General features: G+C 50.2%; 6 protein-coding genes across 6 annotated transcripts; 4 read left to right on the top strand and 2 right to left on the bottom strand.

Moving 5' to 3' along the window:
• Positions 1-26: 26 nt before the first annotated feature.
• Z518_00639 (uncharacterized protein) lies at positions 27-3726 on the top strand (the record flags this gene model as incomplete). Its single annotated transcript, XM_013421241.1, has 4 exons — positions 27-879; positions 933-2198; positions 2276-3528; positions 3595-3726. 4 exons carry the CDS (start codon positions 27-29, stop codon positions 3724-3726), a joined length of 3504 nt encoding a protein of 1167 aa, XP_013276695.1.
• A 2522-nt stretch (positions 3727-6248) lies between these two features.
• Positions 6249-7535, top strand: Z518_00638 (uncharacterized protein; the record flags this gene model as incomplete). The annotated part of the gene is made up of 1 exon (XM_013421240.1): positions 6249-7535. One exon carries the CDS (start codon positions 6249-6251, stop codon positions 7533-7535), a length of 1287 nt encoding a protein of 428 aa, XP_013276694.1.
• A 475-nt stretch (positions 7536-8010) lies between these two features.
• On the top strand, positions 8011-9697 carry Z518_00637 (uncharacterized protein; the record flags this gene model as incomplete). Its single annotated transcript, XM_013421239.1, has 3 exons — positions 8011-8257; positions 8359-9013; positions 9127-9697. 3 exons carry the CDS (start codon positions 8011-8013, stop codon positions 9695-9697), a joined length of 1473 nt encoding a protein of 490 aa, XP_013276693.1.
• A 601-nt stretch (positions 9698-10298) lies between these two features.
• Positions 10299-12223, bottom strand: Z518_00636 (uncharacterized protein; the record flags this gene model as incomplete). The annotated part of the gene is made up of 5 exons (XM_013421238.1): positions 10299-10525; positions 10594-10686; positions 10736-11585; positions 11681-11766; positions 11830-12223. The coding sequence occupies 5 exons, from the start codon at positions 12221-12223 to the stop codon at positions 10299-10301; spliced, it is 1650 nt and encodes a 549-aa protein (XP_013276692.1).
• Positions 12224-14014: 1791 nt separating this feature from the next.
• On the top strand, positions 14015-15746 carry Z518_00635 (uncharacterized protein; the record flags this gene model as incomplete). Its single annotated transcript, XM_013421237.1, has 5 exons — positions 14015-14146; positions 14200-14337; positions 14401-14688; positions 14739-15073; positions 15164-15746. 5 exons carry the CDS (start codon positions 14015-14017, stop codon positions 15744-15746), a joined length of 1476 nt encoding a protein of 491 aa, XP_013276691.1.
• Positions 15747-16575: 829 nt separating this feature from the next.
• Z518_00634 (phosphate:H+ symporter) lies at positions 16576-18373 on the bottom strand (the record flags this gene model as incomplete). The annotated part of the gene is made up of 2 exons (XM_013421236.1): positions 16576-17779; positions 17838-18373. The coding sequence occupies 2 exons, from the start codon at positions 18371-18373 to the stop codon at positions 16576-16578; spliced, it is 1740 nt and encodes a 579-aa protein (XP_013276690.1).
• Positions 18374-19815: the final 1442 nt, after the last annotated feature.

Below are 19815 nucleotides of genomic sequence, written 5' to 3'. Positions count from 1 at the left end.
ATATATGTGTCGTACCAATAGCAGATATGGCGTTGCTACGAAGACTCTCTTCGAGGTTCAAGAGTACATCCGACAACCGGAATAGTATCAATGGCACTAATGGGCCCCTTCCCCTGGCCAATGAGCCCAAAGGGCCCCCCGCGGCGAATGACCACCAAATTAATGGTTCCCACGCGAACAGTGCCATTGTTGGCCCGAATGTTGAGAAAACCAAAAATGTTCGACGTCTTTCGTTCAGACCTACGGTCAGTTCGCCTCCTCCGGGTCAGCCCGCAGAGGACCACGGCCCTCCCGCCACACGGAAAGACGTCGAAAGTGCTTTTACACAATTCGCACAATTGATTCATGCATCCCAACGTCCGCTGCCGACCCAGTCTGGTAACGGATCGTATTTGGAGAAGGAGGAACCATCCGGACTCTGGGCTGATTTGAGGTCCCTTGGACTCAAAGATATCAAAACAGTCAGACACATGCTGGAGGACAAGGCAAGCGGCGAGCCTCAAGATGATCGCAAAATGCACATGGAGGAGATTATGCAGCTTCTCGCCGCGCTGCCCGATCGCTCTGCGAATCGTGTTGAGCTCACTAGTATGCTCTTAGACACACTGTGGAACTCATTGCAGCATCCGCCGATGTCTTACCTTGGCGATGATTTCAAATATCGTTCCGCGGATGGCTCCAACAACTCGTACATCTTTCCGAAGCTCGGTGCTGCAAATACGCCATATGCGCGGTCGGTCAACCCGGTCACGGTACAGCCAGGTGCTCTTCCCGATCCCGGATTGCTATTCGATTCGCTTATGGCGCGGGAGGAGTTCAAACCGCATCCAAATCGGGTTTCAAGCATTTTCTTCAACTGGGCGTCGCTCATCATTCACGGTACGTGGACTGACATATATGTGTTGGTGGTCGAGGCTAATAATATGCGGCAGATCTCTTCCAAACCGATCACAAAGATTACACCAACAGCAAGACTTCCAGCTATCTCGATCTTTCTATCTTGTACGGTGACACTCAAGAAGATCAAAATACCATGAGAACTTTCCGAGGCGGCCGAATCAAGCCCGACTGTTTTGCCGAGGAAAGACTTCTTGCTTTCCCACCATCTTGTGGCGTTATGTTGATCATGTTGAATCGCTTTCACAATTATGTTGTTGAGCAATTGGCGTTGATCAATGAGGGCGGTCGCTTCAACAAGCCTTCTGACCATCTCCCCGAAGAGGCCAAAAAGGCCGCATGGAAGAAGTACGACAATGACCTCTTCCAGACGGGAAGACTCATTACGTGCGGCTTGTACATCAACATTACCTTGTATGACTACCTCCGAACCATTGTCAATTTGAATAGGACCAACAGTACTTGGACATTGGATCCGCGTCTGGACAAACCAAAGACTTTTGGTAATGATGGCACGCCCCGTGGAGTCGGCAATCAAGTGAGCGCCGAGTTCAGTTTGTCATACCGTTGGCATTCATGCATCGGGCAGATGGATGAAGCATGGACAGAAGCTGTCTACCGAGAACTCTTCGGAAAGTCACCAGATGATGTATCACTCCGGGAGTTGATGATCGGCCTCGGCAAATATGATCATGACTTGCCCGCAGATCCATTGCAGAGACCATTTGCTCATCTCAAACGTGATGCTCATGGCAAATTTGACGATGGCGACCTTGCAAGGATCATGCAAGATGGTATTGAACAAGTTTCTGGTGCATTCGGTGCCCGCAATACTCCCAAGTCTCTCAGAGCAATTACCATACTCGGTATCATGCAGTCTCGCTCTTGGAACCTTTGCACCCTGAACGAATACAGAAAGTTCTTCGGTCTGAAGACCTATGATACTTTCGAGGAAGTCAATCGGGACCCGTACGTTGCCGAGCAACTCAAACATCTCTACGAGCACCCTGACTACATTGAACTATATCCTGGATTAGCTATCGAGGAGTACAAAGAGCCGATGGTTCCCGGCGTGGGAATCTGCCCTACACATACTATCTCACGTGTCGTCTTATCCGATGCCGTCGCTCTGGTCCGAGGCGACAGATTCTACACACTTGACTACAGTCCCAAAAACCTGACTAACTGGGGATACAATGAGGTCGCGTATGACTTGAGTATCAACCAAGGCTGTGTCTTCTACAAGCTTATTCTTCGGGCACTACCGAATCATTTCAAACCCAACAGCATCTACGCACATTGTAAGTATCGTTTTGCCGGCCCCGTCCGAGTGAGTGATTGCTAACGTGGGCTTTCCTTTTCCTTTTCTCCCTCTTAGATCCCATGACAATTCCAAGCGAAAATGCCAAAATCATGAAGAACCTTGGTCGCTATCATGACTATGACTGGGAAACACCCTCTTACATACCCACGCGAATCAATTTAACGTCCTATCAAAGTGCCAAATACCTTCTCGAACGGCCTCAAGACTTTACTGTCATGTGGAACGATGGTCTCGGTTTTGTCATGGGCCAGGGTGGAGAGAAATTCTGTCTAGGAGGAGACACGGTCTTCCATCGGAAACAACGACAAACGATGCACCAACTCATCTACCGTGATAAGTGGCACGAGCATGTCAAGCACTTCTATGAGTATACGACTCTCCGTCTTCTCCACGAAAAGAGCCGCAAGATTGCGGGCATCAATCAAGTTGACTTGACGCGAGATGTCGGTAATCTGGCGCATGTCCACTTTGCCGCCAACATGTTTGCCTTGCCTTTGAAGACCGCGGAGAATCCCAAAGGCATTTTCACGGAGCATGAGATGTGGATGGCTATGAGCGTCATTTTCACCGCCATCTTCTTTGACTTTGAACCCACCAAATCATTCCCACTCCGGACCGTGGCCAAGAAGTTGGCAACCATGCTCGGCAAACTGATCGAAGTCAATGTCAAATCAGTCACAGCGACATCCTTTGCTTCCAAGTTCTTTGACAGTTTCAGAGAAAATGAGAATGCGCTGGCCGATTATGGCATCCACATGATTCGACGACTCAGCGAAACTGGCATGAGAGCATACGATATGGCATTCAGTCAAATCATGCCCACGGCAGTTGCGATGGTTCCCAACCAGTCTCAGGTCTTCACGCAAATCATGGATTACTATCTTGGTGTTGAAGGAATCAAACATCTCCCAGAAATCCAGCGCCTGGCAAGGATTGATAGCGAGGAATCGGATGACAAGCTCCTCCGATACGTCAATGAAGGCATCCGCTTGAACGGTACCTTCGGAAGCTATCGTCGAAGCGAGACAGATCACGTCTTTAACGACGATGGTAAACAAGTCCCCGTAAAGCCAGGAGATAAAGTCTTCTGTAGTTTCGTTGGAGCTGCTCGAGATCCATCAGTCTTTCCTAGCCCTCATGAAGTTCGTTTGGACAGACCATTGGACTCGTACATCCACTATGGCATCGGGGAACACACTTGTCTGGGGAAAGAAGCCAGTATGGTAGCACTTACAGCCATGCTGAGGACTGTTGGAAAGCTAGAGAATCTAAGGAGGGCACCAGGACCGCAGGGTCAGTTGAAGAAGGTAAAGTCACTCCTCCCTTTGCCCTCCTCCCACCGATTCATCTACAATTTGGTAACGGTCCCCTAGGTTCCACGTCCGGGTGGGTTTTACGTCTACATGAGAGAGGATCATGGGTCGTACTTTGTCTTCCCCTGCACATTCAAAATCCACTATGACGGAACGCTACCCCCTCTGCCGAAACCCAAAGCAGAGCATTGATACCCAAATTATTGTCATCCAGGGAGCCAGTATAGTACTGGGCAGTTTTAATTTGATGGTGCCGAGCTAGTAAAGTCACGATGATATCCGGAAAGTTGAAGAGGCCAATTGGCTCTGAATTGGAAGGGGCAATACTGAGAGCTTTGGAAAGATAGAGAACAAGTCGGTACACCATTTCATCATAATGATACGATCTGGAAACATTCCCTGAACTTCTGTGGTATTGCTAAAAAGTCAAGAGCCAAGATCTGCCCCAGGTAGCCTTGTTCTGTTCCGCCCGCTCCCGGAAACTAATGGTACTGCGGTTTCTAAATGTCAACACCTCGCCATTATCTGGTCGGTTCTCTTCGTTCTTTGCAAACTCATCCTTCATATCGACTAGGAGTTGTGCCCAAGTCAAAGGCAGTCCATGGGCCTCTAATCTACCCTTCTTTTGCTCAAGAGTAATTCGTTCATGAGTAATCTTTCTCAATGAGGATGCGTGCGATCTATTTCAATTCGAATATGGACCGTTGGTGTAAAACCCACAAGACCGGAATGTTACACATGGTATGGATGAACGGATGACAGGTACGCAGCAGGGATTGGGGTTGCAGGAACGGGGTTTCTCATGTCGTCGTAGCTGAGAGCTTCAGGCCCAACAACATGTGAGTCGAGTTGACCAGCGTTTCGTCGGTCAGAGCACGCGTGATAGCGGCCCCTACGTCGACCGTGGATATCCAGCGAGCCTTGCCGTCCTTCACCCTGGAGTAGATCTCCCCTCTTCGCGGATTCCTTGTAGATGGCTCTGCAGATTGTCTGACCAAAGTAATGAGTACGGTTTCTCCGCCCACCCACCCACCAACACACACACACACACATATACACACGCACAAAATGATGGGATATTGCAGCTAGCACCTACCTATATACCACCATTGATATACTAAATAATGTACCTCGCTTTGGTTCTGTTGGACGACGGCATGACGCTGCCACGTGATGAGGTGGTCTTTGTTCAAGTTGACTGCATTTTCTCGGCATCGACTTTGACTTGGACACTGTCAATCACAAAATCCGCCCCCGAAAGCCTCACATCCTGTTCCCATCTGTCATGGCCACCTTTTTTCCTAGCTAACGAGATAGCTCTTTCTCATGAGTTGAGTGGACCAAGGCAAACGTCACCAGAATCGAACATTGTATTGCCCCACGAACACTACGCAGCTACAACTCAAAAAGACAAGACATACATGGGAAACGAAATAGGGCAAAGTCAATCCTTGTGGAATCCCAATTGGGTCACAAGCTTCCGCAAGGTCCGAATTCACCCCTCCGTCAGCTGCGAATCCTGAATACCTGCCTTTTCGAATGCTCTTAAATTCGCTCAAGTTGTTGGCATCATCGGATGGACCAGATTGTGGGTTTCGGAGGAGGCTGGTTAATCCCGAGAACAGGCTAATCTTCTCCCAACGCTAAAATTCGGCACCCAATACTTCAATAGTCGGTCAAGGTTCCATAGAGCCCACCCAAGCACTCCAGAACCCCTCTCAGAGAGCTGTTTGCCTTATATGACTGCACGATCCGAAAGCAAAGCTTGATTCTCGTTATCGAGGCACGTTCTTAAATATCGTCACGAATCGCTTCCCATCGTTCCTTGGGCCAACTTTTTCGGGACTTCCTTGCCTAGGTTTGCCGGCCTCACATGCACGGCTGGATTTGTGGTACAGGCTGTTCAAATCCAATGATGGGTTATATCTGAAAAGCATGATAGCAATACCCCGTTCCATTGGATGGTCTCACCCCCCGAAGGATGATCTAGTGTTCTGCTAAGGAGGACAGACTTTAGTAGCCTTTTCGACTGGGTAACATCACCTCCACTGCCTTGTTTTATAGCCAACGAGCTATAGACAGAATAGGTCCCTCGGTTGAGATAGCTCACTGGCATTATTGGCTTCGTGCACGATGACAACGAAGCCAAGGCCCAAAAGTCATACCCATGTCAGCGGGGTAAAGTCAATTTTCAAGCTTGCTTATTACCAACGCCTTTTACTTCAGTCCCAGTACCACTTCGAAGCCGGGGATACCGCTGAAACCTAAACCGCAAAATGCAGGTACAGCAGCCCACGTTGCCTATCACTCACTGCTATTTGTCCGATATGGATGCATCTCTCATTGCGGGACCGGGAGTGTTACTGTAGGACTTACTCGGGCTAACCCATGTAAGCTTCAGGAAAGGAAGCTCCAACAGCTCCCCAGCTCCGTCGATTTTCTTTTTTTTTTTTAAAAAAAACAATGGCTTTCTCCAATCCCGAGCAGTCACGATCACTGCATCTATCCACGTGTATGCAAGACCAGGTCAACCTTGGAGATGACCGTTCCTGGAGCTGGAAGCTTGCTAGGCTGCATGAGCTCAAATTCCCAGGTACAAAAATGTTGCTCCCCCGTCGTGACCCCGAGCGTGCTTTCCTCTAGTCCTTGCACCTCTCCCGCAGCAGTTGCCAGGGTCACACGACGGGAATCCAAGGCTTCAGACATCCTCCACAATGCGCGCATTAATCAACCGTCTGGCCTTGATGGCCGTGGCAGCCAATCTCGCGGCCACAGCGCCTGTTGAACCTCGTCACCAGAAACCAACGCCTAAAGAGTATTATATCTCTTTCGGTCCTCGTCCTTATTACCTCATTCAAAACATGACCGACAGCCCTCTCAAGAAAAAACTGGAGTCTTGTGAGAATGGACCTTTCGAGATCACTTCCTGGAGCATTGGTCATCGAGGCGGTGGTACTCTGCAAATTCCCGAAGAGACGGTGGAATCCACCATGGCTGGTGCACGAATGGGGGCGGGTATCCTCGAGTGTGACGTGTCTTTCACCTCAGATCTAGGCCTCGTCTGCCGACACTCCCTCTGCGATCTGCATACCACAACCGACATCCTGTTGAGACCTGAACTTGCCGCCAAATGCACACAACCGTTCACGCCGGCGAATGAGACCCACGATGCTGACGCTCTCTGCTGCACCAGCGACATCACCAAGGATGAATTCATGTCCCTCTGCAGCAAAATGGATGGGTTCAATGCCAGTGCCACCACACCTGAAGACTACCAATCCGGAACTCCATCCTTCAGAACGGATCTCTATAACACCTGTGGACAAGTCATGTCTCTGGACAGCTACATTGAACTGGTGGACTCGTTGCCCGGATATCGAAACTTTACTCCGGAGTTGAAGACCCCACCTGCTCAAGTGCCCATGCCATTCCATGGTTACACCCAGGCTCAGTATGCAAGAGACATGATCGAGACATTTATTGCACACGGAATCTCGGCTGATCGTGTCTACCCACAATCCTTCACACCAGCTGACATCTATCTCTGGCTGAATGAATATCCCGAGTGGGGGGCTCAAGCAGTCTTCTTGGACGAAGACGGTGATGATCCGGCCAACTTCACCACTGCAGTCAACCGTCTTCCTGCTCTGAAAGCCAGCGGCGTGAACATCATTTCTCCTCCCATTAACTATTTGATGACCGTCGGAGGGCCAAATAATGACACGATCGTCCCCTCGATTTATGCTACCACTGCCAAGGAGGCGGGTCTTGAAATCATTGCCTGGTCTTTTGAACGATCTGGACCCTTGACCCAAGTGGCTGCCAATGAGGACTACTACTATTCGTCTGTTGCATCCGCTGTGCACTATGACGGTCAAATGTACGAGATTCTCCATCTCATGGCCCAAGACATTGGAATCAAGGGCATGTTCTCTGACTGGTCATCTACCGTCACCTATTATGCAAACTGCTTTGGTTTGAAGGGCCCGGGAAACGAATGAAGCGGCCCTAAGATGAGAAGCGTGGTGTGGTGTGAAGAAAAGAGAGTAATAATGATTAATGTCTCAGTGTAAATAGTCGCATACAGATGATCCCCTAAAAAGGACTCTGCAATAATTTGTGAATAACTCCTTCAGTATTCGTCTCCGCACGATTGGCCTCTTGATTATTTCACAATCAATCAAGCGATCTACAATCTCATCGGACTTGATCCCCAGGATAACACGACGAGGGTCAGTAAACTTTGCCGAAGTTCTCCGGAAACCTGTAGGTGCCCCGGGGGGGGGGCCCCCAAAGGGGTTGCTGGCTAGGCCTATTTATCTACAGGCCCCACTGTCACGTGGCATCGAGTGATATAGTCACGTGCCTGATTACTACAAACCGAACCTCTGCCAAAGTGTACCTCGCATAAGCTCAACTTCCAGGCATACTTTCGACTTCGGTTCGGTTCAAAGACCAGTGTGTTGTTTCGACGTAATGGCGTTGCAGTGGAGTGTGAGTGTACTCATAGCAATCGGCTTCGCCCTCTTGGTGTTTTACTGTTTATGTCATATCAACTACGCTTTATCCACGACCCCGCCAGAAGTCGATAAACTTGTAGGGGAGCCATGGACAGAGGAGAAACTTAAAAATGCGTATGAGAAGTACAAGCAGGAAAGACCTGATTTCAGGAAACATCTTCCCCCGAAACAGGCGAGAAGGTATATCGTGTTCGGAGGCTCAGGTAAGTTATGTCAGAGTGGTCTACCTCATGTTTCCTACTTCGTCTAATCGCAAAATCATGGATGACCTTGTCTCTGACAATGCTATAATCAACGTTTGAAGGTCTGGTTGGCGGCTGGATCGTTGAGCACCTGATCATGCGCGGTCAGGATCCAGCGACCATTCGCATCGCAGACCTGCAGGCGCCACGACGACAGTACGCGGTTGAGAAGAATGTCCCTTATTTCCAGACCGATGTGACGGACCCTACGTCCATCGCCAGAATCTTTAATCATCCCTGGCCAGCTGAAGCTTCCAATCTTCCACTCACCGTCTTCCATACCGTCGCTTATATACACGCTGGGCACCGTCATCCGGACTTACTGCCCAAGTACATGCAGGTGAATGTTGACGGGACCAAGAACGTGATCGCAGCATCCCGGGTCGCGGGATGTGATATCTTCATCGCAACGTCCAGTGCTTCGATCGGCATTCGACCATCGAAATTCATTTTTCCGCCTTGGGTAAAGTATCCGGGGACATTCGTGCAATTCGCGGATAATGCTGAGCCTGAAGACTTGGATGGCAGTTTGGATCAGTTTGCGGGGTGTTATGCGTATTCGAAGGCCAAGGCGGAAAAAGTGGTTCGGAATGCCGATGATAAAGAATCGGGGTTCAGGACTGGGGCGATTAGGCCAGGCCACGCAATTTACGGGCATGGCGATGAGAATTCGAACAGTGTTGCATATGACTATTTGAGGAGGGGGGAACTTCTGTCGTGAGTTCAAATTCTGGAGCCTACCTGTTTTCGTTCTGTTTGGCCTTTGTATCCAATTCCAATTCAGGTTGGATCAGATAACTGACATTGATGGTTTGGGGGGCGGTTGACAGGTGGATGGGGAACTTAGTCGTACAATTCGTCTCCGCGCAAAACGTGTCTCTGGCGCATCTCATTTATGAAGCGCGAATACACTCAGCAAATCCCGACATAGGCGGCAAAGCGTACTGTGTATGCGACCCCAGCCCACCATTCCGATACAGCGACCTATTCAGGCTCTTTAGCACCATCGTACACCCTGCAACACCGATGAGATTCCACCGGGTCCCGCCCTTGGTCCTTATGATGATTTCGTACGCTGTCGAGGCGTATGTGACGATTCAGCGCCGCTACTTGGGGTTTCTTCCTGAGGTAAAGGGTGACCTTCAGATGTTACAGCCGGTGATGTTCAGCTATTTGACGCTAAATATATTGTATGACGATTCGTTGGCAAGGAAGGAACTAGGCTATAATCCCGGGTATGATACGCTAGAGGGTCTGTGTGAGCAGGTGCTGGAATGGAACGAGGCTGTCGAGGCAAAGTTGGCAGGCGGTAAGGAGGCGAGAAATATGAGGAAAGATGTGCAGGGCACGAGTTTCGTGGAGAAGACGGTGCCGGTTGCGTCGAGGGGAGTGGCGAAGTGAAAAGGGCCGTGAAAGGACGGGGACGGGGATGGACGTTGTGGAAGAAGGGGGTGTCCCGTCGTGCAAATTGCAACGAATCGGAGTACGTCTTGCTCTTTGGTGTCCCAATCTTGCACGAAGCACGGGTCTAACGGAGCTCTTAGGCAGGGATGGGTATGTTTGAGACTTAAGAATAGATAACAACGTTGGACGCCTTCTCGACCGTCGGTACGGCGCTGTGCCTTGGTCTGGCGCACTGCTCATTTTGGATCCATCCCAAAGGGGGTGTCGACAACCATGCAGTCACTGTGACCACGCCAGTAAATTAGGAGGCAATCTTTCTAACGCAGAACCGATCAATTTGTAAAGCGTAACCCTGTGAAATGATTGTTCATCTTCAATGACATATTGGAGCTCCAAAGTCAAATTCGAGGAATCACAGCGACTTCCAAGTACAACATCGTGGAGTTTTGACGCCAGTGCCCCAGCCTCAATATGGTTTCTCGTCCCTGGGCTTCTGATATCTCGCATTTTCATGCCTTCATCACACAGAAGAAGAATACTCCTCGGAGTTTTGGTCTCTTTCAACTTCCTTGATCATTCCTGGGGTCGCAGATGGCCTTTATAAATACCAAGCAAATGCCACACCTGTCGCCATTATGAGAACCAAGGTCGCCAGGCTGGGTATGTGCTGGTGGAGCACTGCTGCCGACCAGTGCATATTGTACTCCTCGAACTGCTTGCTGCACTTGTCGTCCAAGGCGCTTTTGAAGTCGGCATCTTTTAGTTTTCGGTGCCTATACATGGCCGAGGCATTATAGAAGTCTCTGGTCTCTGAACAGTCCACCCCTTTTGTTCAAGATCAGCGATTGGCCCAAGCCGCTAAGAACAATTCACCATTGCGAAGACAAACTTACCACAGCAGCATGGCAACTTCGCATCATTGCTGTTCCAATTCACTACCCAGTCAGCATATTCTCCAACATCGCAGACTGGAATAGTAAATATCCCTGGATATCACGATTAGCCAGCGCTTCCAGAAGGGTTGAATATGCTGACCGGGTGCCTTGATACCCAGAGAATAGAACTGTTTGGAATCATCAGGAGAGATCGAAGCCATGATCGTGTCATTGACGTCCACAGTGCTGTAGTTAAACCGTCTGGCTAGATAGGAGTGCAAGGCAGACGCGGTGATATCGGAGAGGCTGAAACGATACTGGGAAGACTGAAGCTTTGCGAAGTCCGTGGCATTCTCATACTTCGCTTTACCGGACAGAGTGTACAAACAGCACGCCCGACCACCTTCCGTATAACGCGAGGTATCGTTGCACGGTATGTCCGTCGAGTTGGCACACATGACGAATTTCTTCGAGTGATTTTTTGCTCTGTCCAGCCATTGCCTATTCACCAACCAGGCTATCCGAAGCTTGAACATCCAGTCCGACATCTCGGAGGCGGACATGTAGTCCAGGGTGAAACGGCCACCGCGCAGATAATCAATGATGGTCCTGCCCGTGGCGTCGACTTGTCCACTAAATAGTGTGTTTGACCAGGCATCGAGGCTCTCACGGAGATCTTGAGTCGCCGTTTTGATCAATTCCCCAAGATCCCGGACAGTGCCCATTTCATGTTCAAGCGCAGAGTCACCACTTCCGCCGATATACGTCGTTCCCGCCGCGGCAAACTCTTTCGTCGTGTCGACCACTTGGGGTGCAACTACATTACGGAGGACAGGCGAAAGATTGATGAATTTGATAGGATTGATAAAAGATAGGACGGATTCGACACCAGCGGTGATCCACGGTTGTGCTTCCCTGAGTTTCACAGAAGGATCATTCCATTGGAAGAAGCCGTTTGCGAGATCCAGAATCAGAGGTGTAAAATCTTCTTCTGCCGTATTGGCGGCGTCCTGAAGGCATATACCGTCAGGAAAAAAAGAAAAGAAAAGGAAAGAAAAAGAGACCGAAAAAAAAAGGGCACAGCCATATCCCTTCCTACACCTACATAGAGATTTTGGAAGAGGTCGCTCATCTGGACGAAAGCATAACGGACGAAGTAGACCCACTTGGGGCCACCGTTATCTTGAAATGCTGTAATGGTGCGGTTAACATTGTGGTCTTGGTAAAGATGATGGTGATGAGCAATCGACGTACGTTGACAATCAGGAACAAAACAATTGGATTTCCCGATCCCACATTCTTGGCCGCGGGACATGTCGCCAAATGAAGTAGAGAGCAAGTCGACGATTGTAGATGTAGATGAAAGTCCTTCAGCCTGTTGGCTAGTCCACCAACCGGCCAACTTTTCATCGACACCCTCGTTCACCCAATTTTCGGGCGAAGGTTCCCACGAAGGATCGTCACAACGTGGTTGTCTCCGTAAAATTGGTGGTGCTTGTAATGGGGTAGGATATTCACCGGGCGGTAAGATAGATAGAGGCCTAAACTTTGTTGCTGGCAAAGGAGGCTCGATCGAGGCCGGCAAGCCGGCAACGACGCCCAGGCATATTGTAATGATACAAAACGTAAATTTAAATCTTGCGCCCATGTTTGAAGCTTTGCTGGCAACATTTCTCAACAATATGAAACCCACCTCAATCATATATTTCTCAGGCTGGAAGGCCAAGTCACCCTAAAAGACGCTGTGAAAGTTGTGGCTTCGTGAATTCCCGGCACAATAGGTCAAATTAAACCAGAGCAGGTGAGTGATTGCGAACTGGCAGCATCATCCGATAAAGAAAGCCAGTACGAGCGTCAGGCAATCGTATCTTCTAAAGTCGAGTTTGACGACAAGATCGCTAGTAGTTTCTGCCCATTCAATAAACCATTCTGTGGAGGTCCCTCACCAGTCCGCCTTGGGGAGGACCTTGCTGGTGCTGGGCTGGAGTCGGCCAAAATAGTCAACTTCTGACGAGATTCGAGAATCTCAGCCTAACGTGAACCTCGTATTCCGATTTGCTGTCATACGAGCCTTGCATGTTGCATGTCATAGGATCTGAAGAGGTGGGGTGATGAATTGTGATAGTCCGAGTAATGACGCGGGATTTTCCATCTTTCGTTCAATTCAAGCCAGTTATAACCATTTCGGACCTCACAAACCGGATCGGTTCGTAAAACTGAGCCAGAATAGGCGGTCTCAGGCACTCAGATGCGGATGGGAATAGCTGGAAAGGGCCGTACCGAGGCGAGAGACGGAACTCGTCGACTCAGCCCATCTGATCATCAACGCCATCCTCCATAAATGGTCCCGCGGTGAAGAGTGTATGTTCGTGACCATCGGCAGGCAGGTAGGGAACAACCCAGGACATGGCTCATCTTCCACCACGTATCTCGACAGACCCGGCGAGCCGGCCCATCTGCATTTCTAGACGGGTTGAAATAGGTCATGACCTTTCACATCAAATCCTGAGAGACAATATGTTTACGTCACAACGATGCGTCGCAGGGTCAGAGTCAAGACCGCCTTCACGTGAGTATCACATGACCACGGCCTGATTCGCTGGATCTACGCCAGATATCCGCGACTAAGCGGTGCATATTTTCATGGCCATGAATATTGATTCGATGTTACGCTGTTATCGAACCAAGAAAATACAAAGAGATGCCAAGTGTCGACCTATCACGACCTTCCAGAATCAGGATAAGATATATTGTCCATTTTATTGGCGATCCCCGCAAAGCCTTGCCGCACCACGGGCTCATAGCAGAATGAATCATCCGCACACCTATTCTCGAGGTTGGAGCCCTGTCGACCCCCTGCTCTCCAAGGCTTTCCAAGAACTGATGCGACTTGGAAGATTTATTCTATGGGTACACAACCAGGTGGGACCTTCTCTTCCGAAATGTCCTATTGGCTCCTGATACCGCATGACATCTTCGGGAGACCTCTTTGTCCACAGTTGACCCCAACAGGACTTCGAGAATGGACGATACCTTTCTACAAAGTAAGCCTACAACAAATGTACCAAGAACAACGGCGTCAGTGGCAAGGTCTGGGAATGTTACAGAAGGCAGTGCATCTAACCTGTCATCAGGACGGATCATCAATTACCAGCATCATTTCAGGCAGGAGTCGAGAAAGCCTCGGGCGATATCAGCGCATTCGACGACGTGAAGACACCGCAGGTGAACGCAGAAAATGTAACCATACAAACTCTTCTTCGCTGTCAACTTGGCGAACGTGGATCCTGAGCAATAATGTGGTGCAAGACTTTATTATGCCTCGGGTGAGAAACTCGCTGGTCCGGAGGTATAAAGAAGTGCACGTCCGCCAAATGAAGTTGACCATCACCGCGGTGTAGAGACGTTTGGAAGGATCAACTCTATCACTCTATCAAATATGAAATCACTCAGCCTCGTCTTGCTGGCCTCAGCATTTGCCTCGGCAATTGAACTTCCACAAAGCGAGGGCTTTGCGCAGCAAGAGTATGAAAGTGGCTTGGTCCATGAGACTCTCATGAGTGCAAAGCACGTACGTCTGCCCACCTGACGCCCGACGAAACTCGCGATTGCTAATAATATCAGGCATCGTGGGACCGACAACGCGCTCAAGGACAGATGGACTCAACACAATATCCATCCTTAACGGCTCCTGTGAAATGCTTGGATGGATTGGCCATCGTCGAACCTGGGAACGCGAATCAGACCTTCAAGTGCAAGAACGTAAGGTATCTTCCACCACGTGGCGAAGCTGGTTATCGCTGATGCCGGTATGGTGCTCTCCAGATGGATCTTCTCGACTTCAAGAGCCACGCAGACCTGGGCAGCTTTGCCGGCGAAGGTTCTTCGTCTTGGGGCTGGGTTTCCGACGACGGTCGTGAATTTGTCGCCATCGGACAGGCAGACGGAACCGCTTTCGCCGAGATTTCCCCGGAAGGAAAACTGATATATCTTGGCCGCCTACCACAGCAGTCTGTCTTTTCCATCTGGCGAGAAATCCGCACATACAAGAACTACGCGATCATTGGTAGCGAGGCTGTGGGGCATGGAGTACAGATCTTTGATTGGACAAAGGTATCTGTATCCCATAATTCTCCTCTCCGTTTGTCGGCTAACGACAGTAGCTTCTCAGCATTGATCCCACGGCGCCCGTCAATTTTAGCACCACAGCGGATTTGACCGGTTTATTCGCCGACCTCCCCGTCGGTCGGACACATAACGTCGTGATACATGAGGAACTGGACTATGCCGTGGCCGTTGGCGCCCAGCCGCGAAACAGCTCTTGTGCTGCGGGCTTGATCTTCATTGACTTGTCAGATCCATCGAATCCTACATCACCTGGCTGCGCTGGCCAGGACGGCTATGTCCACGACGCCCAGTGTGTTGTGTACCACGGACCCGACAGTCGATACGAGGGTGTGGATATCTGCTACGGTTACAACGAAGACACACTGACAATGTACGTTTGGTCCCCTGGAATCAACCAGAGGCTGGATTCGATTTAATCTAACCCCCTTCCTTGCCCTGGAATGCTCATCATGAGTTATAGCTACGACGTTACGGACAAAACAGGCCTCAACACCAGCCGAATTATCTCCAAGACCTCATACGTTGGAGCTCGCTACACACACCAAGGTTGGCTTCTCGACTCCTCGTACCAACAATATTTACTCCTGGACGACGAACTCGACGAAGAATACTACACCGGGCCCGCCGCCGACCGTTACCCGGTAACCTACATCTTCGACATCTCCGACCTCGAGAACCCCGTTCAAACAGGCCTCTACAAATCCAAAGCGTACTCCATCGACCACAACCAGTATATCTTCGACGGGCTCGACTACCAAAGCAACTATGGTGCCGGCATTCGTGTGCTTGACGTATCTTCGATCCCCCATGACCCGACTGGTGCAAGTATCGAGGAAATCGCATTCTTCGATATATACCCGGAAGACGACCACTTGGAGAACGGTGGGATAATTGACTTCGTGGGCACGTGGAGTCATTATGCGGGCTTTCCGAGCGGGAATGTCTTTGTGAATACGATTGAGAGGGGGGCATTTGTGGTGAAGATGAATCAGTTTGAAAAGAGGGGGCGAGGAGCGCATTATAAGAAGCCACGGAACGTATAATACAGGCACAGCAATGTGAAAATTTCAAAGATTATGTGGCTTATGAGTCAGATGAGAGCTCGAAGTCGAAGAACAAGGAGGGCCATGTGAGTGAAGGATTGATGTGATGATTTACGCAGCACAGCATATCCTACAACATCCAGGACGCACGCGACAATACTCTAGTTAGCCTTGGCAATGGAAAAATTTTTCCCAGCATTCATCTGGCCTTGTTCATTGTTCTTACTCCCTCACCTTCTCCTCCCGGCTCCCAAAAGCTCAAATTCGGTAAACTAGGTTAAGAAAGCTGCGTCCTCACACCGCTTCAGGTCGCCAAAAGTATGAACAACGTAGTTTTTTAGGGGGGGTCCCTTATATAAGAATCCCCAGCCTCATCCGTACTATCCGGAGGTGGCTTACGCGGCCTCTCTACTTTATCCCCGGTCAAATGGTTCGCGTATGTGTCAGACATGATATCCGAAAGCTCCGTTGTTGCGATCTGTAAGTAGCCCACCCGCAGGAAACATACCAAACTGGGTCCTGTCTACATAAAGATCCAGGGAGGCATGGTGGATTTCCTTTATTACATATGCAAGTCATATTTCGAACCTTGCAGCTCTCGTTTCGAGAAAGAAGTCATGTGATGACGACGGCAACATCCACCACCACGAGAAAGAAAGATTATTTGTCAATAACGATGTGATTGTATTTAGATGTTATTAACCCCTACACACATACACATCCACTAGCTTATTCTACCTAGTCCACTCATTGTGTTCCAAGTTTCAGGCACATCCACCATTCATACACCGAAATGAGATTTGTTCGAGTGGTAAAAAAGAGTGGAAATCTAGACCTGCTTCTCGGGAACTTCCTCGGTAGTTTCGTTGGGGGAAGGTTGAGCAGCGACGTAGGATTCTTTGCGGTGACCGGCCGTCTCTGGATCATAGTTCTTGGTACCTGGGACCTCACCAGCGAGTTCCTCCAGGGTCTTGCGCTTGGTCTCAGGAATGAGCAAGGTGGTGAAGACACCGCAAAGCATGAAGAGAGCGAAGATCTCCATGACGTGGTCGAGCCATGGGGATGGGTTGTCCTCGGTCGGGTGACCCTTGGTTCGGAGAGGGCCGAACACGCACTGGGCAATGATGGCACCAACTTTGCCAGAGGCGGCGGAGATACCATGAGATGTGGATCGGTATCGGGTAGGGAAGCATTCACCGGGAACAATGAAGGTGGTGGCGTTGGGGCCAAAGTTGAAAAAGAACTGAGCCAGGACATAAAGAGCGAGGAGACCACCTTCGCTTAGTTTATCGTAGGCGAAACCGATGATGATGAAAATGATGGTCAGGATAGTGAATCCCATCAATTGAATCGGTTTGCGACCAAGGGTATCGACAGTGGCGACAGTCACCCAGTAACCCGGAATGGCACCTGCGCAGACAATGATCAAGTTACCAATGGCGGTGTTGCGGAAGATCTGGTAAACATTGTCACCGTGGGCATAACCGATGGCGCTGAGAATGATAGAGTTGTTGAGACCAAGGCCGTAGAAAGCGACATCCAGGAAGAACCATGAACCAGCCGTTCCGATGAGAATCTTGCCGTGCTTCCATTGGCTGTAGTGTCTCCAGAAATCGGACCAGGATGCCTTGGGAGGATCGAGACGGGCACGAGAGTCTTGGAGAACGGCGGCTCGGCTGACCTCGTCTGGATGACCCTCACGGGCACCGGATCGGTAGGCTTTGACGTCTTCGACGGCCTTTTCAGAGTCACGGGCAACATCAAAGGTGTATCGTGGAGTCTCCGGGATGGTGAGACGGAAGTACAAGGCAATGCAGCCTGGCACAGCGCCGAAACCAATGATGACACGCCACATCTTATCCACAGCAAGTTGGCAAACCCCGTCGCAAAGGTCCACGGTCTCTGCAGTGAGTAGAGATTGCTTGAAGCCCGTGGTGACAATCAGGGCAATCACGGCAGCGGTGAACTGACCAATACCTTGCATGGCAAAGACAGCACCCATCATGGCACCTCGCCATTTGGTGGTGGCGAATCTGAAATGCGGTTAGAAGAGGTAGTCGAAGCAATCAGCGTCCGGGAAACTAAACTTACTCCGAGGTGATGATTGAGGACAAAGGATAGTCACCTCCAATACCGACACCCATCATAACACGCCAGAAGATGACGAGACCCACAACGGAGATGGCAGGAGAGTCGGAGGAGAGTGCCTGGGCGAGGGTTGCGAAAATGATCACGATCAGTTCCAGACCGTACATTCGCTTGCGGCCGACGATGTCGGCGAGCCAACCGAAACCCACTTGACCAAGAACGGTACCACCGGAAGTGGCGACCTTGATGGCAGTATCGGAGTTGGAAGGAATCTTTCCGGCGTTCTTGGGGTTTGGTGCATCTTGCCAGTAAACGACACCCAACATGGCCGTGACCAAGTTGATAGCGAAGATGTCGTAGGCGTCAGTGAAGAAACCAATACCGGCGACAACGATGGCGCGGACATGGTACCAGCCAAAGGGAGCCTTGTCAATTTCGGCGAGGGCCAGTCGTCGTCGCTCATTGGGGTCCTGGATGTGAGCGAAGTCATTGTGGAAGTTATGGAATGCGGCATTGCCGCCCGAAGTTTTCATGGCCATGGCAGGTAAGCGAGATGAAACAAAAAGGGGGAGACGTCGGCCCAAGAAATTCCAAGAAAAGTCAAGAAGGCTTGCTGTCCACAAGAGTTGGGCAAAGACAGACGGCGCACAGAGCCCAAGACGGAGGAAGGGTCCTACATATACTTGTCGACATGGGCAACATTGGCAAAGAACTGTTCCTCGGACCAATAGGAAGTGCTTGAAAATCACGCCCGCTGGCAAAAGAAATGGCAGTTTCTTTGGAGCTGGACCCGTTCCCTTGTCCCATGATAAACTCACCTGTTTGGTGGAATCAAACACCAGGGCAGAACACGGGGCGTCCAGTCTGTGAGAGCCTGGGAGAAAAGTGGCTACCAATTCAGGGTGTGCTAAGTGATCGGACAAGCCTAGCTCTTCAGAGACTTTGACACGTTCGCTTCCAGGTGCCACTTTTTGTTCGAGAAGCCTCGTTAGCCTCCCACCTTGGTCCACCCTAAGGAGGGCTAAGAGTTGTGGTGTCACCCCTTCAATGCCGCCATGGATTAAGATGCTGAAAATTTCGGAACGAGTGTCAGGACCAACCAGCGAAGACGGAGGGGGAACGTGCACATATGGCCGACATTGGCCAGAATCCGCCCGATTTCATGGCTTCAGATGAAGTTCCAACTCAAGCGCCATTTGTGGTGTTTCGATCTCCCGGGGAAGCAGAGGGAGAGGGGTCGGGGTCAAATCGGAGAGCATCAAGAACTCAACAAACTTGTTGGCGGTCCGTACAGTTGCGTACGCCACGGCTGGGCATGGATCTGATGCATCTTTCAGTTCGGGGCTTGTCATATGCTTGTCAAAAGCTTTGTGATGCCCAGCGTTTAGCTTAGTGCTTGGTCCGTTGCAGGGCCACAGGGGTCCACTGGTTGTAGTGTCGGGGAAATGGCTCGTGGATGGTTGCAGGCGAATTGGTCATTGCAATGGCGAAAAGGCTTGGACTGATATGCAGGGAAACGAGGGAGCCCTGGAAGAATACAAAGTCTGCCTGGGGCTGGTTGGTGGGTGAGAGCCTAGGGGCTAAATTTGAAATTTGGGTGGCAGTGAGGCAGGCACGCAAAGGACCTGATACAACCCGGACGAGGTTTTGTTGTGGCGGAGTCTCTTCCAAATGGGAAGACCCCCGTTGCACGTTCCTCGCTGTGATTCGCTCCTTCGTGACCACGTTCTTATTTGATTGGCTCCAAATCAACGTTGTTGGTCTGATGCCAAGATATGAAGCGAGGAAACGAACAATAAGCAATGAGCAGGGCCTGAGAATGAGTAGGAATACTATCCGCGAGTGGGGATTTTGGCATCCCAAGACCAAACACAATAACCCCCCGGCCTACGACGGGTTCGACTCAAAAAGCTGCTTGCAGAAAGATATTTCCTAGAAAAGAAGGTCTATGCGGGAATAAATACAAGCCACTGTAGTAGAA

The sequence above is a fragment of the Rhinocladiella mackenziei genome (assembly GCF_000835555.1).
Source record: "Rhinocladiella mackenziei CBS 650.93 unplaced genomic scaffold supercont1.1, whole genome shotgun sequence".
Classification (NCBI taxonomy): domain Eukaryota; kingdom Fungi; phylum Ascomycota; class Eurotiomycetes; order Chaetothyriales; family Herpotrichiellaceae; genus Rhinocladiella; species Rhinocladiella mackenziei.
Note: the sequence above shows the minus strand (reverse complement) of the source record. Positions and strands in the feature narration are given on the sequence as shown.